The sequence below is a fragment of the Saccoglossus kowalevskii genome, chromosome 6 (assembly GCF_978046115.1).
Source record: "Saccoglossus kowalevskii chromosome 6, keSacKowa6.1, whole genome shotgun sequence".
NCBI lineage: Eukaryota > Metazoa > Hemichordata > Enteropneusta > Harrimaniidae > Saccoglossus > Saccoglossus kowalevskii.
In genome coordinates this window covers 26,806,388-26,834,341 of record NC_140646.1, presented here as the reverse complement: position 1 = coordinate 26,834,341, position 27,954 = coordinate 26,806,388, and the positions used below count along the sequence as shown (strand labels likewise).

At 33.9% G+C, this 27,954-nt stretch overlaps 1 protein-coding gene across 1 annotated transcript; it reads left to right on the top strand.

The window, feature by feature from the left end:
* The first annotated feature begins 141 nt into the window (after nucleotides 1-141).
* On the top strand, nucleotides 142-27,954 carry LOC100372552 (zinc finger protein 341-like). The gene is made up of 7 exons (XM_006825128.3): nucleotides 142-172; nucleotides 2,942-3,025; nucleotides 5,523-6,427; nucleotides 20,694-20,811; nucleotides 22,756-22,871; nucleotides 23,956-24,155; nucleotides 24,831-27,954. Exons 1-7 carry the CDS (start codon nucleotides 142-144, stop codon nucleotides 26,059-26,061), a joined length of 2,685 nt encoding a protein of 894 aa, XP_006825191.1. The 3' UTR covers nucleotides 26,062-27,954.

Sequence of the window (27,954 nt, the reverse complement as noted above, 5' to 3'; positions counted from 1 at the left end):
ATTGTGTGTATTAAACTATCGAAGATTGTCAACTTTCATAAAAAGTATGAATAGACTTCAAAGTGAAGTGATTTGCTAACGAACTCTCAAAACGAGGACACAATTACCCACAATCCTCTATGATTACCAGCTCTATCCAATATGGCGCAGGCACTCTTCGACGCGTTGGGAGGTTTGTATTAAAATATTTCTTTTTTTCTATTTTTTATTGATTTGCCATTATTCTTCAATATTTGTAGTTCGCGAAACTGTTCCTTTGGAATTTTATTGAACAGTTGGCTATTTTTTTCGACGCTCAGCTGTAGTTATTCAGGCGTCCATTTTCCCGACTATATGTATGTTGTGTAGCGCCGTTTTGATGAATTTAACGTTCAAAACATAGCTGACTTTAGTTTCTTTTGCGTAGAACACTTTCCATTGTTGTATTGAATGAAATAATCCAACCCCCAAAAAGCCAAAACAAGTTAATCCAGGTAGCATGTAATTGGAAATAACGCTCGCTGCAGTGGAAAATAGAAGCCTGACCGAATAAAATCGGTTCCCTCGGTTGTCTTTCTGTGTAAAGCAACATCGCGTTAGCCATCGAGCAACTGGCGTACACTTTTCACTATGTTTAACCAACTTCCATGGTCATTACTTCGCCCGAAAAAGTTTGAGATGTTGTTTTGTCACTTTGGTGTTGGTGGCCAGGGGTAGAGGGGGTTACAGGTGGAGAATATCTTGGAACAGCCTGGCCAGGGTGGTTCGTTTTTGTTGGAAAAGCTACAACACAATCCGCCGCCATTTTTTAGTTCATTGACTGTGTCCGTCTGATACGTCTTCACGTTCATGATTCCCTCGCCGTTTCTATCTTTGAAAATTGTTCCACAGTATTTTATATTCAGTATTTATCTAAGAGGGTTCACTCTGATGTACCGTATTGTCGCCTTTTAGTTGAATTTCAGCTTCAACCGACAGCTCCTAGGGCGGCAGCTCAACCGATTTCGAGGGCATGCTGTCTTTTACAATAGCCGGCATTGTTCGGTTACATTCCTCATATGCATGACTTTGTGCCTTCGTTCGATGGATGCCAAATATATCATGCAATGACAGCTTGATTGTTGGAGCTTATTTTGTTCTTTATAGCAATGGTTTGAAGTATTTTTAAAAAATGTGTGCCTGTAAATTATACTATTTTATTATAATTTGGATTTTACAAATTGACATTTGCCATAATGGTTAATTTACATATATCATGTTGAGATTGGTAGGTGTTGTGCTACTATTAAAATTTGTTTTAATTTGCTATAAATTGTTTGTTTGCTCTGCTTTGTGGTTTCTTGATTGTTTATGTTCAGTGAAAAAACAAGATATAGCCCCTACAGACACGCATCTCACCTTAAATGGAAGTAGGATGATATACATGTATTATGTTAAACTTCCAATCTGACTATATAATTAATGGCCCTAGAACACAGGCAATAATAATGTCCCTAATCAGCATATACAGTCAAAACCTCTGACGAGAGACACAGAAAACCTGCAAACATGTATTTTCACAGTTTGCAACTTTGAATATCATAGTACTGATTGTATACTAAATTTATATTGATTACATATGCATGCTTTACAGTTCTCTTGAAAACATATTCAGGGCAGGGAAGAAAAAGTAAAAGTCCCCTGTGCATAAACCAGTGGCAGTAAATACATCACCCTTTGTGTCAGGAAAAAACTATAAAGCATGTAAATATTTTGATTTGTTTTGGGATGCTAGCGATTATCCATGTTCATCCTATTTATCATGTCCATTGTATATTTTTAATATCCTATCCTTGATATGCTATGATCTGATTGGTTGATGCTTGCATTTTGAAATTGTGATGTCATCTACAAAAATGCCAAAACTAGGCTCATTTGACTTGCCAATATTATTTACCTTGTCCCTGTCATCATAGATGAAAGTCAAGGTACATGTTTATGAGAGAAAAATGTCTGTCCTTGTTGTTGTTGTTATTATCATTGTAAAACCTGGGCCCAACCCAGCTGCCATCTTTTTCACTTGTAAGTTATTTAATTTACAACGTTGTTATATAGTGTATATGCTATACTTTCAGTAGCATTTTGGCTGTTACAAATTGGTACTAACGGCACAGGAAATGTTTTATTTAAAAATAAAAATTAGAGAAAAAAGATCAATAGTTACAGCTAATGCCACTTTAAAGAAAAAACAAAATTGAAGATATTCTGGAAAATTAAAAAGGTAAACATTTGTGATCGGTTAGAATTTTAGAAGCCAGTAAATTACGAAAATCTGTCAAATCACATGGTTGAGTTTGTAGAAGGGGTGAAATTTGTACATGGTAGTCTTGTTAGAGTTGTTAAATCATTAAGATCAAAGAAACCGTACATGTACATAAAATTGCTTGGTCGTAAAATGTATGCACTACTCAAATTATGTATGTACATATATAATTACTTGTAGTTTCCAACGAACCCTTTTCATTTTTTCTGCTGCCCTTGTTCAGTACCCCTGACAAGGAGATTTCTTCTGTGACTCCTACATTTACCTATGTGTTAATTCTAGCATATGCACTTACAAGACCCTGTTTGTATGATGGAACGATTTAAAAAACAGTCAACATTTTTGATTCTTGATAATTTGAAAATAAGATTAAGTGCTTAGAATAAATAACACTTTTTAAGAAAGAAGAAAAATTGAAAAAAAAATCTATTTTCTGTTAAAATAATTTTCTTCATGTACTACATTAGAGGAACAACATGTTCCCACATGAAAGTGCCACTACATCCACACGATTTGTCACATGAAAAGCCGATTGATCAGTGTTGAATTCTCATCCATCAGAAGAATGTATTCTCTTAATAGAAAATGATTGCCTTGTTGAAACTAAGAAGGTCTGTCAGAGTGGCAATTTTTTGATAATTTTTTTTTTTTACTTCACAGTTGGGATGGACAACCAGACTGCTCTGGCTGTGCAGTCACTACTGGATAGCCAGAGTAGTGTCCAGGATCAGTCAACCAGTGCAGGTGAGTGGTTTAAATCCAGAATGTGTTGAGGATGAGAGGACATTGGCATCTACCGGATTCGGCTGATACCCCGCCCTGGGCGATCTTATGGAGGATTCGATTTTTTTTTAGAAAAATGTGGACCAAAAGATCGCCCGGGCGATCTTTTGGCAGATATTACGAGGCCCATCTTGTCTAAAAAAATAACCCTGCGTTGATAGAAATGGTCTAGAAAAAAATAATGTTTCGCATTGACCAAATATAATCATGCAAAGTATAAATTCAAAGTGTTTTAATACATTGGTGAGAGGTCGAATTTTACGTGAACAAGAACATGCACTAAGAAGGAAAAGCAAGTCAAAGTCGAAACGGGGTGCATCATGGACATGACACAACACACGCTGCGACAACTGAGTGATTAGCGACATAATTTTGGAACGCAATTGAACTTGAAGTACTTCTTTGCGAAACTTGCTGCGCGGTGATGATGGCATCAAGTGTGTGTTGACCGAAGTTTGACCCCAAGTCACGCGCTGAACTGGCGCGTTACCTTAGCAACCGCTTTCTTTTGGGGTCAGCGCGTCGATCTAGTAAAATTTTTATTATATCCGACGGTACTGTAATTACGCAACTTGTATGCAACTCTGTACTGGCTTTGAATATATCAACGTTGTTTACTTAGTGCACTGCTTTTCTAATTACGCAAATTTGTTTACAATATTGTACCAGCTCTGAATATTTCAACGTTGTATTAAATGTATTGGTTTCATGATAATTACGCAAACTCAAGTTAATTTTTACTATTGTTAGGGCACTGACCCGGGGTATTGGGTCTGTGAATATTTCAATATTACCGACTTGATAATGCGTTGCATTTGTAATAATTACGCAAACATAAACATTGGCGCATTTAAATCATTAAAAATGATAGTAGTCGGGTATCTACGGAAAGTCGAGAAAATATTTTAAATACTTGTGATTCACCAATGTTCCAATGGTGATTTTTTTATTCGAAATGAAGTGAACATGTAATATAAACCATACCATGCATCAAGTTAAATTTTACTATAATATAATAAACTCTGGGCAGCGCACTTCGATCGCAATATTCACGTACATTTCGACTGAACTCTAATAACCACGCGTTTGAGTTCACGCACTGATATTTAAATTCGGGCCACCCAGCTTGACGCAAATCAATATAGTTACTTGTCATGTGTTCAAAAAAATCTTTCAACTCTCACAAATACCATGAACGCGAAGAGCTAACTGAAAGAGAACGTCTTTTTTGGAGAAAAAACACGTCAGTACAAGATTATGTGTACAAGGTTAGCTTTATAGAACGTACATCACGTAACGTACGTAAATCAATATAGTTACTTGTCATGTGTTCAAAAAATCTTTCAACTCTCACAAATACCATGAACGCAAAGAGCTAACTGGGGGTTAACTGAAAGAGAACGTCTTTTTTGGAGAAAAAACACGTCAGTACAAGATTATGTGTACAAGGTTAGCTTTATAGAACGTACATCACGTAACGTACGTAAATCAATATAGTTACTTGTCATGTGTTCAAAAAATCTTTCAACTCTCACAAATACCATGAACGCGAAGAGCTAACTGGGGGTTAACTGAAAATGAACGTTTTTTTTTTTGGAGAAAAAACACGTCAGTACAAGATTATGTGTACAAAGTTAGCTTTATAGAACATACATGATCTCTGTGTTTTTTAATAATCATGTCGCATGTGAAACGCAGGAGACATTTTAGTTCGCCCATTTCTTGTTTACCGACATTTTGTCTGGAATCCGATACAGACAAAGATTAAACATTACTGATAACAACCAAGAGGTTCGAACCAGGAAGGCTTGGATATTTTAAACTTCGTAAATAACATTATTTTCAAGCGTAGACTTTATTCGAGTGTAATAATACGTAACAACAATTCGTTTACAGCATTGGTTTTATTGAAGTTTTTAATGCTTTTCGGCTTTACAGTGAATTATTTTAGCGTCATATTTGAAATAGCGCGCTCGATACAGAATGTCGGACAGGAAAATTGGGGTCTGTAAAAATGTTTGTTGGTTCAGTCAGGCAATGTGTGGACCAAAACATCGCCCACTATTTGAAACATCGCCCATGGGCGGGGTTTAGGATGGGCGGGGTATCAGCCGAATCCGGTAATAGGTTTTCGTTTTGAAGATTTTCTTTTGAGCTGATAAAATTAACTTAAATGCTTGTGCAGTGTTGAGTTGAGATGCAAAGGCACTACGGTAGTAATTTTAAAATTTAAGTGAGTGCTCGTGATTGAAGCGGGTGATTTACCTGCTATTAAACACCCAAGGATCAAAATTGATTGGTTGACAGAGGTGTCTAGTTTATAGAGATCTTTTATTCAAGTAACATATATGTAAAACTCTATGCCTTAGACAAAGTTTTACAGGATGGTGGTTCTGTGTACATTAGTAAAAAACTTTTTGCTTGTCATAGTTCATTTGTTCTACTTATTATTTCACAGCTGAGGAGGAAGATGTTTTCCAGTGTGGTAAGTGCAAGAAACAGTTTTCAAATCTCCCAGCATTTATGGCTCACAAGAGGGAAAGATGCTTACCAGTACTGCAGCAAAACCAACCAAGACCTGTTAGCGTAACAACCACACATGCATTACCAAATCCTAACAGTGCATTTACTACATCAGTACAGCACCACACTCTCAATAGGCAAGTTGCTTATCCAGTAGCAGTGTCTGGACCAGTTCCTTCATCGCCGCTGACACAAAACATGAATATGTTAAATGATGACATGTTGATGTCAACATTCGGCAGTATGGATCAGTCTACCTTGCCAACCACAGCGTTTCAGACCGGAGCATTTCAAAGTACTCCAGTACAGACTGGACCTTTTCTTCATCAAGTTCAGCCACAAAGAACCAGTTCTATACCTACCACAGTTCAAACCGTACAACCTGGTGGTTTCTCGACCGTGAATGCAGCAGCTCTGACCAATACAGTTACCACCCTCCAGCACACTCAGATTGTACAGTCAATACAACAACAACAGCCTCATATGACTCAAATTAGTGTAGCCCAAGTACAAAAGCAGCCAAGCCCTCCAAAGCAGATGCAACCAACATCGAATAGACCCAATGTAAATGTCATCACTGATGTACAGGCTGTAGCAAAAAGACGGCGTAATGCCAATCAAGAGAGCGTGAAGAAACCAGGCAAGTTGAAGTGCACCTTCTGTGATAAGACCTTCAACAAAAACTTTGACCTGCAGCAGCACATTCGGAGCCACACAGGTGAGAAGCCATTTCAGTGCATTGTGTGTGGTAGGGCTTTTGCTCAGAAGTCCAACGTGAAGAAGCATATGCAGACACACAAAGTGTGGCCTCATGGGACTGGTAACACTCTGCCAAAGCAGGTAGGTAACAAAACTTTTTATATTTCTAATAGTTATTACTGTGGGAGCGACTAGGTTCTGATTAACTGATATTGAAAAATTTATGTGTAACACTATTCCATGTAATAAGGAACATGGTGCCTCGGCAGATGTTAAAACCTCAAGTATGTGTTTCACTTTTTGTAGAAAAAATCTCCACACATGCACTTATTTATATTCATATTTGTGACATAAAATCACTTTATTTGTAATATACGCAGTCTTACAATGCATAAATTCATTTTGGTGCAACGTAGTGACCTGAGAGCCGATGAAAATTGACTTGACTGACATTTGATGGGTGCTGTTCAAAACAGCTTGACCTGAAGTGAAATTATTTGCATTGTTAAAGGCCCATTAAATGTACCATAGTATCGTGAATGCTGAATAAAATTCACTAGATTCATAAACAAAGTCACTGTGGCCCACTAGTCCAGCTATACAAAAGGGGAAGTCTGGATGTACATTTCAATAACTCAATTTACATGCATGTTTTAAAAATTATAGAAGATTTTAATTTATCTCTAATAACTGAAGCTCTATCTACATTATTATACATCACTCACTGATATGCACTATAATGGGATTATTTTCTCGTTTAGCTAGACTAAATATTATTAAAATGATCAAATCTTTTATTTGACTCCAAAAATAGTAAAATAAGCCATTGATGCTATTGGAGTCGCCCAAGGCTGCTTACTGTAGAATCTGATTCAATGAAAACTATGTAAATCAGGGGTTTGCTAAATTCTGAAGTAGGCCCCAAGATTTAGAAAAGAGACAAAAATGTGACACTTTGTGAGTCTTAAAAATAATAAGTACACCTGGCTGAACTATAGACCATAGAAAAAAAAGGCTGAACTAGCCAAGTAGACCGCTATTTAGCTGTCTGTTGCCTTTTAACAAAACCCCTAGTAAATTATTTTAATTTAATTATTATACATTGTAATTCATTAGTATTTTCACATGTACTAGATGATGATTATATTTTATTGTCAATTGAATGTTCATTCAAGTTCAAGCAATTTAATCATAACAAGTTTCATAAATATTAAATGTTTCTGGACACTGATTTTTATAATTACTTGCTTTATTGTAGTATCGCTTCATAAAAATAAAATAAATCATTCGTTTTCTGTATTTGCTCTGTTACTTGAATATGCATACACAGGAGTGTCCTTGGTCAAAATAAGTAATACTTTAATAATTCAGTATACTATAAATACCGTTTAGGTTTTATATAGTCAATGAGCAAACACGGTGATTGTTAATATTATTAAATGACAGATTGTAGTATCATATAATCTTGCACACGTAAGTTTAGATTGTGGAAGCTGTGCCAACGAAGAATGCATATTTGTTTTAACAGGAGTTTTCACTTGGTTGCACAAAGTGAACACGTGTTAATATAGTATGGAAATAATGACCTGCATGTTAGATCTGCAGGATTTCATCCTCGTGAGACTTTAAATTAAATTACTAGTATGCATTTGTTAGCTAGAGCTAATAGGATACTGAACTCCGTCTAACACTGCTAAGGATTTTCATATTTTGCACATTTAATGGTTTTTGTAAAGATAACATTTTGTGAAATTGCTGTAGCTTTGTGTTTTTATGGGTCTCAGTGATATTCTCACTGCTACCAAATGTTTTTCACAGTATCTTTATACTGTCAGCAAAAAAGAAACTGCTAGTGTTCTCACCAGTAAATAGATATACATGTATAGGGCAGATTTGTTCCATCAGTTTAGAATGTATGTGATAATTTAGCAATCCATGAGAAACATGAGACTCGCACATAAAGTATTTTGTTCCTCTTATAGTAGTTCGTCTTAAAATCTTTATTATGAAAACATATGTTTGAATTATTATTTTACACTTTTTAATTGTCACTTGTAATCTCTTACATTTCTGTGAGACAATTTATCTCATGAGAGTAAAAAACCTGTGACAAAAAATTAAACCATGAGGCAAATGTCTCGTGTCTGGTAAGAACACTGCTCCTATGATTGACCCTGTAATATCCAGTATATTAAATGAGTTTTAGTCATTTTTTACAACTGTAAATCTGTAAATTCAAATATTATATGGCAACATATCAACTTGAATCCATCTATGTTATCTAACAAATTTTATGAAAAAAAGTGTTTGTACATGTATGTTATATCTGCAACTGAATGTGCAAATTTTGGCCTGAAAATGCAGTATTGCGAACCAGAAAATCCCTAATAAATGTCTCTCATCTAAACTGTATGTTGAAAAAGATGTCATGGGATCTTCCTCAATGTTCATGTAATACGCAATTTATGTAAGTACCATAACCCAGCAGTTCAGAGAGTTCCAAATGCATTTTTTAACACAATTGCGACAAAACTATTTAATGGAAACAAAGATTGTCAACGTTAAAATAGGATGTAGTCAGATGAAAATGAAAATCATACAAATTGAGCCAGTATGAAACGAGTGCCGCAACGATCAATGTAATGAATTTGTGATAAAACCAGGGCATTCTAAAAAAAAAACTTATATTCAGAATGAGGGTGGGATTTGGTGATGAGGTAACCTTTCTTTTCCAAATTCCTGGTACACTGAAAGATTAATATACCGTTATATATTTATTATGAGGCCCATACAATTTACATACAACACAAAATGTACCACAGTGCTTACAGAAGAAGAGAGAGAAAAAATATACAATATGTAAATGAAGTATCGTATAGATGCTCTAATGGGAGGCCACATTCCGTGCGCCTGGAGATCGTTACAAAACTAGAACAACCTGAGTCAAACCAACCTCAACAGGAGTCGTCAAACTAATAGTGGGGGACTCTTGACACATTGAATATAAATATAAGATCACGATGCGATTGCCTTTCAATTTATTTCATTCAATCGAATAAATTTGTATATAATAAATGGCAAAGTTATCCAAACAAAATGTATGTACTGACACAGTATGAAATGTCGATGGTGGTGTGTGTCATAATGCTCATAAATGAGTGCATTTAGCTGAACGACACATCCTCGTAAAAGTGGTTTGAAAAAATCATGCAACAATAAACCAGTCAGCAACTTAGCTGGTGATGTTGCTGTTTTGGTGTTTGAAACAATAAGGTAGTGAAAATAAAGTGGTTTGAGCTACCCTTTTGTCAAGAAGAAGATTATCCATGTAAACATTAGGATGTTTATTATACACCTAAAAACTATCATAAAACATATCACAATTTGTTTACTGAATTGATACCACTGAGATAATTTTGGCCCAGTATTACATGGTTTAAAAAAAATATGAAAAAAAATTAGTGAAAAACGTAGCTCATTGCTCTTTCAACAGGTTTTAGCTACACAGCTTCAACAAACTCGCGGACGCTTTCTTCATTCTTGAAACTAATATATCTCCTTGTAAATAGAAATTTAGACGTATTCAACCAAGTTAATAAAATGAAATTCCCGGTAGAAATTGAATAGCTGGTTAATTTATGTATTGCTATCCCATTTAAATTTACCTCATTTCCCAGGTGCCTTGCCTCAATTTGAATTGATTTCCTGCTTCTTTTTAATGTTTCTATGAACAAAGCAAAGTTTACATCCTTTCACATTAATAATATATTGTGCCTTCAAATTCCTCTCAAACATTTCTGATACGTATAATCATCGTTTGAAATGTCATAGTGGAAGAGATGTTGTTTTGGTATACGTCTAAAAATGCATACAGCTATACATAAGTATTCTCAATGACTCATTCATTCACTACACCCGTCTGATAAATGTCAAACCAGCTGATTATTAGTGTAATGAGTACAAGTAATGATCCGATTCTTGCTGTAACGCAGTCATTCAGACAGTCAACTTATTCTGTCAGCCACCACATTTGAAGCTGCTACTGTTAAGTTTTTCTTGAGGGCTTGTCTGACTGTACATGTATGTGGTGATTTAATACTGCAAAGCAGGAACAAAGACAGGACTGCAGCAGTATAAATGTTGTTGAAGACATATAGTGACTTTGTCTGATAATGGTTTCAGCATCCTGAGACACATATTTTTGCCAGGACCATTTTCTATTTCATAGCCATTAATTGTTGGACTGCCATTTTCTATCGTACATTTCATAGTCATTTTAAATTACCTATGGTCATTTCTCTTTCAGCAATATTTTTGCAGATTCCCTTGGTTTAGGGACCAAAATAATAATTAGCATTCCGTTAATAACAAATTTTTAATTTCCTCAAATTTAAACTTATATTTGGTTTTGATCAAATCATACAAATGTGTGTTTGTTTAAGAGTTGTACCTTTTCATTATTTCTGAACAAATATGTAACCATAAAAATATAATTCAACCTTTATATAAAAAGACCACCTGTGTATGAAGTCCTTTTTAGCTCCGCCCTCGACTTTGTCGAGCGGAGCTTATCATACGAGTGATTGTCCAACTGCATCTTCAATTCTCTAATTTTGATGAATATTTTTGGTAAAAAGTGATATTTTCAACTTCTTGTTAAAAACCACAAGTCCAATTGCTTTGATATTACATATATAGGTACTACATGTGGACCTCTCTCAGATTTGTTCATTTCATGATGATATCTTCAATTCTCTGATTTTGATGAATATTTTTGTCATTTTTGGTAAAAAGTGATATTTTCAACTTCTTGTTAAAAACCACAAGTCCAATTGCTTTGATATTACATATATAGGTACTACATGTGGACCTCTCTCAGATTTGTTCATTTCATGATGATATCTTCAATTCTCTAATTTTGATGAATATTTTTGTCATTTTTGGTAAAAAGTGATATTTTCAACTTCTTGTTAAAAACCGCAAGTCCAATTGCTTTGATATTACATTTATAGGTTCTACATGTGGACCTCTCTCAGATTTGTTCATTTTGTAATGATACAATGTATCTTTAATTCTCTAGTTTTGGTGAATATTTTTGTCATTTTTGGTAAAAAGTGATATTTTCGACTTCTTGTTAAAAATCACAATCATTTATGGTGAAAAATGATATTTTTGAATTCTTGTTGAAAACAGCAAGTCCCATTGCATTGATACTATGCATATTGTTCATTTTCTAATGATATCTTCTGTTCTTTAATTGAAATGTGTATTGCTAACAGCGGAGCTATCTCAGCCGAGAGGCTGCTTGTTGTTATGATATTTTGAAGCTGCTTGTTAATGTTTGACTGTATAATGAAAACTACAGTTTTAGTGTTCCAGAGCATAAGCGCCATGAAGACATTGACAGCAATGTCCTGAATGACCTACCAATTTACCTTACTGCCCTTTAAAAATACAGACATTATTACATTGATCGCGAGATACTTTTTATCATAATTGGCCTTGAAATTACATGTCATCTAGATTCTGAAGTTATGAAGAATTGTTGTGACTAGAGACGTCAAAATTTGTATATTATGAATCTTTCATTGTAAAGTGTTAATGTGAACATTGAATGCATGAAATACCAGACGTCTTATCACATCTCCTTTTAAAACACACTAGATGTACTTATAATGAACCACTTACTGTTACTTCTACTCATCTATACCACTAAAAATATCTCACTGAATACACACGGGATACATACTGTCAAAAGAGATTTAATTGGCTAGGTGTCAGTGCTAAATAACGCTGCACAAAGTGTGTGCATTCATGTGAGGACTTCCTGTGAATTGGAGTAATATTATCAGTCACAATCTGTATCAAGCCATTAACTTGAAATTGCAAACTAGTCTGTGTGATTATTCAGTATTTATTAGTCCCTGTTCGGACGGAGTCCGAAAACGGGGACTTATGTTTTGACCTCTGTGTGTCCGTCCGTCCGTGCGTGCGTTTGTGCGTGCATCCGGACCTGTATCTTGGAAATGCCTGGACCAATCACAATCAAACTTCATACATGATATTATACATATGCACGTCAATTTGTTTCACAGTCTGATTCAAGATGGCCGAATGGCGGCCATTTTTGTGCTAAAAAATCTTAAAAATCAAGCATTTCTCGGCTGTTTACAGATGGATTTTGTTCAAACTTGGTATATACATCAGACATTATGGGACCTTGATGCAAATAATTTTGTTTTTCAGATAAGATTCAAAATGGCCGACTGGTGGCAATTTTGTATTAATGAATGTGGTTCTCGTGCCATATCTCTGACTTGCTTTCACTGATTATGTTCAAATTTTAAATATTCATTATACATCATGTCATAGATAGACAGATATATTGGTTTGACGATCCTATTCAAAATGGCCAATAGGTGGCCTTTTTTGTGCTAAACAATCATCAAATATCAAGCATTTCTGGCATTTATGGATGGATTTCGTTCAAACGTGATACATATATTAGACATTACAGGTTCTGGATGCACATCATTTATTTTTCAGATCGGATTCAAAATGGCTGTCCGGCGGCCATTTTGTTTTAATGATTGGGCTTCTAGAGCCATATCTCTTAAATGCTTTGACTTATTATATTTAAATTTTATATATTCGTTATACATCATGTTATATATATATGTATTCAAAATGGCTGATTTTGAATGCTGTTCCAGAGCAATATCTCTCAATATGGACAAGTACTTGTTTGACGATTAGATACAAATGTCAATCATTTTAATGTTAAAAAAAATCATATTCATGACATGGTTATATTCCAGCTATATTACTATAAACAAAACTATATATCTTAAATTTGATAACTAACGGGGACTGTGCCATGCATGGCTTGTTATTGTAGACCTAATCCAAAATTTTTTTCGTTGTCATGCCCTGTAGTATTGAGAATTATAAATGTATTTATCTACATGTTTCTGACAAAGCACTGTTGGATATATACTTCAGATGAAAAACTGTAAAAGGATCCTTTTGTAAAATCCAGACACTTTTCGCTTTAAGGCAGTTTAAGCCAAATTTAAATATTACAAAGTATTATCATCCTGGAAACAAACTACATTATATGTCAGTTTTATATGTTTTAACAATATTATGATTTATAGTATTAATGATATGACTTTTTAATTTGAAAAACAAATAGTGATAAACAGGGTAAGAAATGTCCATGTCAGGTGACACCCCCCCCCTCCCCATTTTTATATCCTGATGGTACTAACCCAATAATAATGAAAGTATGGGGATCATGACATATAATCTTCAATTCGACATGAAACTTTGCATTGCTCCACAGATAGCTAAAATGAATTGGAAATAATGGCGTCAACAGGCAATGTGTGATGAGTTCAACACTTGTCTTTCAAATTATTATTTTATTATGTCATATAATCTTCTTTGTACTACAAATAATTTACAAGATTGCACTACACATGGATTTTTGTATACTCCTTGAAATATTTGTTTATGATGTCTACTTAGGTCCACTTAGACATGATTTTGACATTTCAGTTGCGTAAATGTACAAATGTAGGTTACATTCTGAGTCAGTAAACTACATGTACACTGTTAAAATGACAGCATCATTCCAGCGTCTCCATGACTACCTATTTGATTTCATTGAAGAAATATTATCATTAATTTTCTTTTGGTAGTAGTCTTGCTGCGAGGAGTTGTAATATAAATGGTGGATGTAATCAGTGAAAATTTTAGCTAATAATATTCTGTTTATTAATCATAAAGATGTATAGTTCTGAAGTACATTTTGGACACATGATTTTATTCTGAACTTTTGCAAGTTTTTGTACTTTGAATTAAAGGACTAGTGTTTGAAGTCAGTTGCCCATAGTCAGTTGTCCATTTCCAAGATGAAATTGATTTCAGCAATTTTTTTGCAAAGGTAATTTAAGGCAAATGAAGATACATTGCAACATTTACCACACAATTCAAATTTGTGATCACAGCAAGCGCCTCAGCACTGTAAAAAGGATACTTCCAAATAGCATATAGTGAACACTGTCCCAATGCACAAGTCGAATTTTGGACATATACGAACTGCATGCACCATAACAAATTCATAAAAGTCGTATTTGCCAGTGATCAATTGTAAATTTCATTTCGATTTTGCTACTACATGTACAAGTTCCCCAAGGCGGTGTTTTGGCATTGTTTGTACAATCAACTGTGTTCACATCCAACACCTTGCGTCAACACACATCGGTTTTCTCATATAGTAGTTTGATCTACACTTGGTAACTCTATTAATTCGCTGTTGTGCCCAATGTTTTTTTCAATCAAAAATAATCATTAAATGTATTCTATTAATTTGCAGTGTTCAAATAGAGATTTAAATTTGTATCCTTTTAGTTTGCACTCTAACATTCATGCAAAACATGGAAATCATTAAAAAGTGAATATTTTGTGTTGGAAAACATGACATTGTTTGAATATGCATCACATACTTTGTAACACTCTACCGGAGATAACAATACTTCATACCAGCACCCATTTAAAAAAAACGTGAACTTCAATCTTCCTTTACACAACATAATTACAGTCGTGTGACAAGAAAAAAAAGTGCTTCAAAGCAATGTAGATAGATCAGAACATTTCTTCAGTCAATTTGGATTAAATTAAAAATCGTTGCTCTGCTTGAATGACTTCGGCGCCATGTTGAAAAGTTGAAAGTTCATGAATCAGTACAAGCTTGCCAGGTCGACGAAGCTCTCAGTTCTGATTGTATCTAAACTATTAACAAGGAACATGCATTATATATTTTATATATAATATATATACATACATGTATTTTTGGGGGGAAACAAGTACCGAGGAGTACTGTAAAATACTTTTTTTTTTTTAATTTTTGGTGAAAGGATGTTTCAGTGAAAATAAACTCCAGTAACTTGGATGTCATAACATTATTTTTTGGCAGATTTGCATACTTTTTACAAAGTTCCATTGGAAAGACACTCTTTGTTTGAGTGATTTGTATCCTATTATTTCTTGCACTAAAAAAAAACTATTTTTTAGTTTTTACGGTATTTATTTGATTTGCAGCACCAAAAGATAACATTGCCCATAGGCGACACTCTGGACGTTTCAGTGTTTCGGATAAATAGAGTAGTTGCTTGATAGGAGTCTTTTCTAGATGTGACTTTATTGTGTTCAAAGAACTTTGATTTCAAACTGCACTATACACACACACACAGTGAATTCTCGGAAGGCATACTAATTAGGTAACTTGTCTCTGGTAAAATTTATTGTGAACATTTTGAGCAATAGAAATATCAACACATCTTTCATTATCCATTAACTTGCTATGATCATATTGAAAAGAAAACTTGCGGTTACTTTGTAGTTTGTTGAAAAAATATTTTTACACCAATTTCTCAACTATTTTGTTCTGCCAATACTGCATCATTAAATATTGGAAAGCATTTAGGCACAGTTTTATTGTACTGATGATTTTTTTATTGCTGATGAATATTAATTTATGCAAATGAGATGAATTTTTTAACTAATCATGTCATGCAACTGCCCTCTGGTTTGAATTGATTTAAACTAAATATGCACTGGAAAAGCAAGCTTCTAAAATAAAGAAAATCTTGCCAGATGCTTGAAAATGAAAATAAAAACTATCATCTCATATGGTATTACATTATAAATAATAAAATTTTACTTCAGATTCCAATTCCAATGTTTTATATACTTATTCATTGTGCTGTAAACTTTCCATACCACGTCAAGTTATCTTCTCCATGGGCCCATCCATATGATTGAATAGTTCCTGGTTGTAAAAACAACATGCAGTCTTACCACCGCTGTTAACATTAGTAGATGATAGATTTAGAACTGGAATGTCTGTGGGGAGTGTTTTATTTTAAAACATCATTGACTGTTGAGTTTGGATGAGTAATATTACAATTATGTTGATATATCTATAGCTTTAAAAATTGCAGCGTTCCAGTACATTTATCAAGAAAAATATGGAACATCTGAAATATAACATTAAGATCCAAAACTGACTTCTCGACACTAGTATGACCCAATCAGCTACCATAATTAAAAATTACCAATCAATTTACTCGCTAGCCTAAAACAACACAACAGAATATGTTTGTAAACGAACATCACATTTCAACAATCTTTCAACTACTGTTGGTAGTGTCTGCAGTATTGAATGCATACTCATTCCCTCAAAATGATCTGTCCATCTCTAGTTTTGCACTACATATTATGAGATGCCACAATCTGTACTTGACCCTAATGCTTACATGTCTACATATTTCTCTGGGTAATATAATCATATTTTAATTACATATTTTATGTATTCAAGTTCAGTACTTAATTATTTACAGCATTTTTGGTGTTTAAAATTAAAATGTTTGTGAAAAATGAACATGAATAAAGTAGGAGTATTAATCATGATGGAGTTTGATGGAAGTAATTATTTAAATGTTTGGTATCCGATTAGTGTTATTATTGTAAGTGATATATCCTTGCATTTTCTATTTTTGAAAGCATATCTCAGTTAAAATAAATATGTTGTAAAATTAGTAATAATAAATTTACAAATGCTGCTCTCAAAGCGCATGTGTTAATAGTAATTAGTGTTGAATACATCAATCACGATTATTAAACACACCAGGAGCTAATACAGCAGAGTGGAAAAGATGCACCATAGTAAGGCAACGTATCTACCCTGGTAATATTTTTCGGGTACATGTACAATGTATGTCTGTATCCATGCTTATATTTTCACATACCGTAGCTTAATGTACCCACCACTTTTGAAAATATCTTCCATACACACAAACACCAAACAAGGCTATGCTGTCTTACTGTATTTGATATGGTGATATGCTGCATCATATGGGTGTAGGATACACCACATACAGTTGTAGTATTGTTTACGTATGCAAAATGTTCACATTATTATCATGCAAGAGTATACATTAATTAGTATTTAAATTCCAACAAAATTCCCAAAGTGAATCCTTGAGTTGAATGTTGCTTGAGAACACCATCAAAAGTTTTGATCATCAAAAGATTTTAATTGATCGTCGGCATAAATTTCACCTCGCTGTCAGGATTGGTGCAACATAATCTTTTTTATCATAAACAGATTTCATGATTGGTTTATCATTTAACCAGTGTATGCATGTCGAATATCAAACACTATTTTATACTATAAATAACTGTAAAGCTTAGATCTTACAAAGTAATCTTTGAATATAAAAATTGATTATGAACAAAGAGTCATTAAAAATAAAATTGATTTTAGAAACTTTTCAGGGCCTAACCCATCCACCTCTAATCGGCATTAAAGTAGATGGGTTTTTTTATCAGATACTTTTTATGTGTACAACTAGAATTCCAAGGTACTTTCTAGTAGCACTTGCAATGAGAAACAATTCCATTTTATGTGACAATCCTTGGTGATGAGATCATGTGAGCAAAAGCTATCCATCATATTTTCAGAGACATCATAATGAACATGCCAGATATGATGGATGCAGAGTTGGAGATCACAAATTGATATCAAAGTTGATTAGATTGGTACCATATCTCATTAACGAATTGGCTTTGACTCTGTCCAATTAACCTGTGTATCACTATTATTGAAAGTTGTTAATAAAAATCGGTGTTCATAATCCGACTGCATTATGACACTGTGATAGAATGGACTCTGAAACCTGAGGATTACCCCAAGCTATGTTATCCATATATAATGAACTGAATGCATACTACAAGTCGCATGGACTCTCATGAAGAATTTCAAAATAGCATCAGTTTTATCAGGTTAATTAAGACAACTATTTTAAACTTACCATAAAAGTTTTAAATTAGGTGAATCTACAATATCGTATACTACGGTAGTACATGCATAGGCAAACAAGCCACAGAGACTGTAATGTACCATGTGTTATGTCCTGCCATCAGTAAAGTCCTGTAAACATTCCTGATCAGTGGATTTAACCCAAATTCATAATTAAATTGCAGTAGTTCGAATTAATGCAGCTCAAAATGTCATATTTTACAAAAAAAAGCTTACAACTTCTTCATTTAGCATTGTTTAAAATTGGCACTCATTGTGTCTAGCCTTGGAGTTGGCTTGCTATAAGTTCTCAGTTGCGATTGGAGTTGATGGCATTTGCGTTTCAGCATTGTTAGATGGCTTTATTTAACCCTGATTCCTTATTCACACTTGTATTATCTTTAGCAGATTTTGATTTAGTACTGAACTAACTAACTAAACTAGACTGAGTAATAAGCTGTTCACACATGTTTTTGTCATATACATGTACACCATAAAATCTTGGTCACCATGTTGTTTGTCCCAGTTTGTAGTCAAGCTTAAAATAATCTCTGCAATCCATTGGTCCACACAAACCTGCCTATTAAGTACCACATTCCTCATCTACTCATACAAACAACAACAGGTGTTAAAAATACATAGTTTTTTTTACATGAAATTCCAACCTACCTATGCTGCAATGATGACTGCATGTTTCACTTCAAATTGTGAAATTCTATTGCTGAAGTTTCATAATTCAAATTGAGTATGATTTACCTTTAGTTATAATTTTCAAAAAGTTTTTGCAGTTCAGCTTTATATATTTTCTTGTTGAAACTTTCCTCCAACTGCACTTTTGAGATGATCAAAATACGTGCAGGAAACACATCAGGATAAATAAAATTTATTTCTGAATGAGTCTTGTCTACTCCACATTTCAAAAATATACCTATAATGAAAATAATAATCCTAATGCTTGTCTGCTGTTTTTCAGTGAAATCTATTTGCTCCATAATTAACAAACTGCTTTCCACGCAAATACATTGTGAGAAGCACTATGGCATGTATTGTATTAATCTGGCTTTTGAGACTTGTGGTCAGGCCTTTAATTCCAGCCTGTTCGTAAGTGTAATAATTGGGTTAAGCTATATAGTGTACGCAAGCATTATTAGACATTACTGGGGTATTTTGTTACAGTACAGTAATATAAAAATGCAGACATGCCAAGGATTGCTTTGATGTTTAATAATTAGGAATTGCCTTTCATTGCTTTGTGAAGTCGCTCCAAGGGCTGAGTTAATCTGGAAATTCTCTCAGACTTTGTAATAACGTCACAAGAGATTGGCCAATATACGTCTAAATCTTTATAAGAAATGCCACTGGAAAAATCAATAGTATCACAGTGTTTTGATTTGTAATGATACATTTCAATAGTCAGGTTATGTGATTTCAATGTTGAAAAATTGAATTTTTAGACTCTGTACAAATCAATGTAATTCCTTTATAGACAACAATATATGATTTGCAAGGCTGTTCTTTGTTTGTATTGTAACATAACTTGTAATGTGTACATAGAACTGATTTCTTTGCATTGTGTACTGTAAAACCATTTAATTTTACATATAATTTCAATGTTTTAATGTTGTAAGCATATTCACTGGGTTTTAAGTTCATGAATTTGCCCAAAAAACAGAGCTCTGTTGTAACTTAACATGTTCATGAGGATTTCATTTAGCAAATTATAGTTACCCCGGTAGCAGCAAAAATAGAAAAATTAAAACGCAATGAATAAATAATTCTTTTACAGTATCAGTACATTTAAATAGCACAAGAAAACCTTTGAGAAGTCAGACTCTTTCATGTAAAGCCGTTCCTGGTGCCGTGAGGCACTATGTTATTTTCAAATTATATATCTCACTGAGTGCCATCAGATACATGCCAAGTCTCTGTTGTCTGATGCTGCATTTATAACCATTTTTAAGAATATCTGTAGGAGGAATGTGAATGCATGATTTATAACAGATGAAATGTATCTAAAAAAAAAAAAAAAAAAAAACCACTATGGGTAGCTGACTAAGTTGGTTAACCCTTGCTTGGCTTTATATTTATATGTATCTTACTGTTCAAATAACTGTGGTGGTGTATATTCTCTATTGGTAGCCATGTGCTTATGTTAAAAGACGGGGGTGTATCTATTGTTAAAATAAGTCATATTGCAATGACCCAGTATGAAAAATGTAGTGTTTGGTTTATATGCTTTCTAATAAAAATACACTATCCATGCAGATATTTTGGTTTATTTATCTTCTCCAGATTTCAGAACCCTGGGCATTAATTATGTTATTTACATTCACATGATCACAGTAGTTTCCTTTTGATTCATCTGGGCTAATACCACTCCAAACACATAGATAAAATACCAGATCTTTCCACATATATCAGGCTAATTTATAATCCTTAGTCCCTGACAGTAATCTCCAAAGGTGTACATGTATTCTCACTATTCAAGCTAATTCAAGGAGTAAATTAATTTTATTGTCACTGTCTCTCTTACATTTGCAGGTACCTGGTGGCACATCGGATGTCTCTGATGATGAGTCAACCCAACAGTCGTCTGAAAACGCCACTTCACCAGTACAGATGCAACATCAAGTGGAGAAGAGTATAGACACAGACAAAGGTAACAAACTTGAATGCTATTTGAGATTCTTGTATGTGTGTGAACGCTGGCATAGCTCCAATGTGTACTAAATATATACTCTTCCATGCTGGTATTTTAATACCAAGTAGTTTTCCCAAATCATGTTCCCTCTATTATAACAATGATGATAAATGCTTTAGATTTTGTTTCTGTATTTCACACATGTTAATTAACAACTAATATCTCATTTTCTGTTGCTGGTAATACAGTTCATGATGCATTTTTTTTCTACCTCCAACCATGAAATACTATAAAAATAGTACATGCCATTTTAGAGAATGTGGCTCAATGAATATTAGAATCTTATTCAGCTAATGTGCCAACAGTCTTATTGTGAGAATATACTTCTTTCGAATTTGCAAAAATACATGGTAGCTAAATGAACTAAAATAATTTGTTGGCTATTAAAAAGACTTGTTTTATAGTGTGTATCAAGGGTCTGAATTAGTATGTAAAGTACAATCTAATCTCTCATTCTACTTAGAGTTATTTCCATTTATCTAATACATCAGGATATATTACAGTTAAATCACATTCCTGTCGCTTTGACTGATACCGGTCATTCTATCACATGGCTTGGTAGACCTCTAGAGGGCGCTATATTATGTTATTATGTTACTATTGATGTTAGGAGGGCGCTATTACATATTTAACCATTCAGTATGTACTGTATAAAGCTTACGTAGTCCGAAAACGGGGACTTATGTTTTGACTTCCGTGCGTGCGTGCATGCGTGCGTCCTGTATCTTAGAAATGCCTGGACCAATCACAATCAAACTTCACACATACATCATAAATGATATTATACATATGCACGTCAATTTGTTTCTTGATCTGATTCAAGATGGCAGAATAGCGGCCATTTTTGTGCTAAAAATCATCAAAAATAAAGCATTTCTCGGCTATTTACAGATGGATTTTGTTCAAACTTGGTATATACATTAGACATTATAGGACCTTGATGCACATCATTTTGTTTTATGATCTGATTCAAGATTGCCGAATGGCGGCCATTTTTGTGCTAAAAAATCCTAAAAATCAACCATTTCTCAGCTGTTTACAGATGCATTTTGTTTAAACTTGGTATATACATTAGACATTATGGGACCTTGATGCAAATAATATTGTTTTTCAGATAAGATTAAAAATTGCCGACTGGCGGCCATTTTGTTTTAATGAATGTGGTTCTCATGCCATATCTCTGACTTGCTTTCACTGATTATGTTCAAATTTTAAATATTCATTATACATCATGTCATAGATAAACAGATATATTGGTTTGACGATCCTATTCAAAATGGCCGAATGGTGGTCATTTTTGTGCTAAAAAATCATCAAATATCAAGCATTTCTGGCATTTATGGATAGATTTCGTTCAAACTTGGTACATACATTAGACATTATAGGTTCCTGATGCACGTCATTTTGTTTTTCAGATTGGATTCAAAATGGTTGACTGGCGGCCATTTTGTTTTAATGATTGGGCTTCTAGAGCCATATCTCTTAAATGCTTGACTGATTATATTCAAATTTTATATATTCGTTATACATCATGTTATATATATACATGTATTCAAAATGGCTGATTTTGAATGCTGTTCCAGAGCAATATCTCTCAATATGGACAAGTACTTTTTTGACGATCAGATACAAATGTCAATCATTTTAATGTTAAAAAATCATATTCCTGACATGATTATATTCCAGCTATATTACTATAAACAAAACTATATATTTTAAATTTGATAACTAACTGGGACTGTGCCATGCATGGCTTGTTTACTGTGTTTTTTTGGCTTATTTTACTGACAGTTGACTGCTAACATTTATCCAAAATGTAAAACTGCATTTTAGTCAGTATCTTGTTTGTTATACATGTATGTGTAATTCTTAATACATTCTCATTCTCGTATCTTTATGCAGACGGTATTGGTATTGTGGTGGTTGTTGACAATTCTTATCTCTGTCAATATTGTCCTATGACATTCAAGTCCTATTTCCAGTTAAAATCACACATGACACAACATAAAACAGAACAGGTATGGTTCATAAATAACAATTTTGCTTGATTTTCCTCCCTCTCCGTAGTATAATCATTCCTCATTGTTAACCAGCAATAGTTGCATTCACACATCTCCTTAGCCCATACCAAGAAAATCTGTACAAGCGGTTAGTATAGGCTAAGAAACGACTAGTGCAAGCTAAATCTGACCTATTTTTGAGACCAAATTTAGACTCTTACTCGGGCTAAAGACAAATTGACGAAATGGATGATCCATGACAACAAAATACCCTTTATTTGTACATTTGTATATTTTCATTTCGTTATGTCATTTTCAACAAGTAATGTGAGTGCATTACAGAGACTTTGTTGGCAAGACTAATGATGAGTCTCTGTACTACTTTCTATTATTCTACAACTTTTGCAATTTACATTGTTAATGTTTTATAATTATGGAACTAAAATCTACACCATCTTACTCACTGTACTGAGAAATAAAAGTTATAAGAACTTGAACTTTGTATATTGTTAATAACTTTGGTCATAAACTCATTCCTTAGTCCCTCCTATGCATGAATGCAACTGGGTCTTGCCGAAATACAAACATACCGGAGTGTACCCTGAATGAAGATGTTTCAGTCGTAAACATTTTGACCACAGGCGTTTCAGCTGGCTTTTTTCCAAGGTGGACGTTTCGACTGCTGGTGTTTTTTTTTCATATGAATGAAGAAAATTAGGTTTCAGCCACAAATGTTTTGTATGTTTAAGTTAAAAGCATGGTATATTTCTATTTGTTTGCTAATACCGGTAACTCTAACATTACAAGCATGGCATATTTATAGTAATTTTTTTCGTCAAAATGAAACTTTTCAAACACCCATATTGACTGTGCTTTTTTTTTTTGAATTCTGGCATTGACAAAACCACTGGTCATTGCTTTTATATTGATATAGCTATTGTATATCAGAGAGGGATAAGAGAGATGATCTACAAGTTATCATGAGAGTTCATGAGACAAATACTAGGCAAATGTTTCCGAACAAGCATCAGTTGTGCTACACGATGAAAGATTAAAAAAAATAGCACTTTTGTAAAGCCCGACTTTGACTACTTCTTTCTAGGTGTATAAATGTATACTGAAAACATGTGGGATGACTTGGAAAGACTTGGATAGTTTCCTGGAGCATACTAAAACCCATGAGAATGAAATGTCATACAGATGTCACCTATGCAATAAACATTTCCCATCTCTATATGAGTTAGGTGTTCATCAGTATTCTCATAGCTTATACCCTAACCAAGGACCAAAACCTGGACCAAGGTCAGTAAAAGAAGATTTATCATACTGTAGAATACTTTATTTTCGCTTGGAAGCTATTGTCGCTGAAGGTATGCTTCAGTGAAAATAAAAATCAGTGAATATACTTTTTTTCCTATATCTCACATTCAACTGAAAATAAATTCCATACAAAACACCCAAAAAGCATTTTCAGCGAAAATAAATTCCAGCTAAAATAAAGTATTTCACAGTAGTTGCTTTAGCATAACTCTCTGCTCATGTCTAACCCAACGATTTCTGTATTCAATTGGTGTTCATATTTGTAAGCCCGCCCCCTCCTCTTCTATACATTTTAATCACAATAATATTGTTAGAGAGGGAACAAGTGTGACTCTCATAATGTCATCACTTGCCCATGTGACCAATTCTTCAACAATACATGTACTTGTTGCATGAAGCAAGTAGTCTCTCTCCCTCGATTAAAAAAAAAGAATGGCTAAGAAGATGATTTTTCACGGTTTATTTCAGAACAATGATTTTTTCCAGCCTTATTTATTGTGTGAGGTAAAGCACATCCACAAAAGATCTTGGCTAGCTGAGATTCCTTCCATAAATTTGTACATGTCCCTACTGTCTGAATGTTGACTGTCAATAAAATCAGATAACTAAAAGAAATGAGTAAGAAAATCACAATGATTTAATTTCTTTCATCTTTAGATACTTCCGTTGCAATAAGTGTATGAATAAATATGCTACCCCAGAAGCTCTAGACCATCACTTAGCAACTACCAGCCATAGCTATCCCTGTCCTAACTGTGATAAAGTATTTCCATGTGAGCGATATCTGCGGAGGCATCTACCTGTTCATGGAACAATGGGTGAACACGTCTGTGATCACTGCAAGAAACGATTCAAGACTGAACACTATCTGAAGATGCATGTTCTGATACACACAGGAGTCAAACCGTTCAAGTGCGAACAGTGTGAAGCAGCATTTAATCGCAAAGATAAACTTAAGCGTCATTTATTGATTCATGATCCCATCAAGAAATTCAAATGTCCTTTCCGCACTCACACTGGATGTACAAAGGAGTTTAATCGGCCAGACAAGCTGAAAGCACACATAATAGCTCACAGCGGGATTAAGCCCTACAAATGTAAGTATTGCAGTAAGAGTTTCAGTCGTAAACCACACATGCTGGAACATGAGCGTATGCACACAGATGATTACAACATTAGGTGTGAGAAGTGTAAAAAGGGATTCGCAAGAGACAAGTATTTAAAAGAACACAAGTGCCGACCAGGACGTGAAGCGAAGAAGATCAAAGAGGTACGAGATGATAATGAGGAAGATGAGGAAGAAGTAGTGGTGATGAAGAAACCCGCGCCCAAACGAAGAACAACAAGAGTTAAGATAACTGAGAAAACACAAACTAGTCGAAGAAGTATCCGTAAGCGCGGTCGACCACCTCGTAAAGTTACTAAAGTGACAACAATAGTTACTGAGGTTGAGGAGTCTCATAACAGTACCAGTGCAGAAGACATTCAGAAAGATCTTGAGAGAATTAAAGCCCAGATGATTCAGAATAAAACCACAGAGAGCATAATGACAGTGGAGAACATGCAAAAGGATATGGGTGGAGGAGGAGACGCTATGGTGTCCTTGACAACAGATGAGATTGCAGAAATGGATGCTGAACATTTAGACACAGGTTCACTAGGTGATAGTGTAGACGCATCATTGCAATCCAATGACAGCAACCAGGCCACTTTAGCAGCAGCAGTCGCAGCACAGGATGCAAGTATAGCTCCTGGTACTGAAGCATCGTCAGGTGAGACAGCAACATCATTATTAGAGAGTACGTCCATGACAGATTGTACAGAAGATAGCGGGGTACCCATTGCTTATAGATACTTTTCATCGTCCACCGGAGATGGACTTTCCTAAAACATTATATTTGTAAATAATCAGATTTCAAATCCAAAAATGTGTTTCACAAATTTAGTATGTGTATTGATTAATACTGTAGAGTACCTAGATTATAGTTTTCATACTGAAGAGAACCTTCTAGAATCGAATATACCGGTAGTAAGATTGGTATTGAATTTTATTTTAATTACACCAGTAAAATTTTTCACAAATTTGTCAGGTAATTATTTTCAGAACTAACTGCTGCCAAATCCTGTACCTTTGTGCCCTTTTTTTTATATTGAATTTGTGGCTGTTTGAAAAATGTTGTCAGATAAGGCGTACAAGATCAGTATTTGCTCTATTAGTAGCGTATGCGTTCATGTAAATTACAGGTGTTTCTACAATAACAGTAAGAAATATATTAATAGAACAAAATTTGATTTTTGATATATATGGGCTTCTATTACCGGTAGATATGCGTGCTTCCAATAGAGGAAATGCATGTAAGGGATTGTACAGCATTAAATTAAGTATGTTTTGCTTTCATAAGATACTTACTCTCTATCTTAGCATTTGTACGATTGTTATTAAAAAGACAGACAGTTTTGAACTGTATAGATTGTGTTACAATAGAGCTTTGCAAGATTTGAAGCCTGCATAATTGAATTACTAAATTGTACTAATTGCAATGAACTCATTATGTACAAAGTCTTAATGATTGTAATTTATATTATATACTGCCAAATTTTTATTTTCCTTTTTATTCACCTGGCAGGAAACGTTTAAGTAGTTGTTTTGTTTCCATGTATAACACTTTTTCTATTTTCTCCATCGTCATTTTTTAAGTTTAATTATCCAATGTTCTGACTAAAACCCACTATGTATTTTCAATACATTTTATCTTGGTGCAATTAATAGAAGGATTATGGTAATTGACTTTTCATTAGTACTCATTATATGATGATAGTTTGTAAAATCCTGTTTTATGTATTATTCTACACTGTGTAGTTTAATGTTTTAACTTTGAAATTCTTGTATCAACACAAACTAGTGTTAAATCATATGTTGTTTTACGGATTTAAAGGTATGCACTTGTTACCAGATTAACCTGGCAGTAAATAATCTTGTAAACAGCGAGAAACAAAAAATTTATGATGATGATAGTGGTTGTTGCAGTAATAACAGAATTCTTACAATCTGATTATGACGAGATTCTGAAATTTTTTAATTTTTTTTTAAATATGTATTCATTTTTTGAATATTTTAATTCATTTGCTTGATGATTTCTAAAGTTTTGGTAATTGCAAAAAATCCACAACGTATGTGGTGATCGTAAAAATAAGATACACATATTATGAAGTTATTACAAGGATACTTCAAAGTATGCACAAAGACAGTACAGTGGGAGTATCGACCGATGCGCAGTGGAGATATCTTCGTAATAACCTTGTTATCTTTTCCTTCCAAGGATACATCGGATGCGAATTCCAAATATGGAATGATTACATGCGTAAGTGTCCTCTAAATAATAAAAACAAACATGACTGTCACTAGGGTTTGATCCGGACTCCACACAAAGAAGTTCGCTGATTCTGTTCTAAACTTTTTGGATTTTGGCATTCCTTGAAAGGAAAATATGTATAATAATAAGGTTATTACGAGAATACCTCAAAGTATGCATACTTGTGCATACTTTGAGGTATTCTCATAATAACCTCATATTATTTTATATAAGAATGAAACAACAGGCCACACTTTTGACTATATTTGCGTGCATACATGTATAAGTATATTTTTTTTATTGTTTAAGAATTTTCATAGAATGGTAAATTTTGTTTACTGAGACAATGTAGATAACTTTCAGTATTTTTTGTTTAAATGATTTTGTTACAAAGTATAGTAAATCAATTATTTTGGTGGACTTCTGAA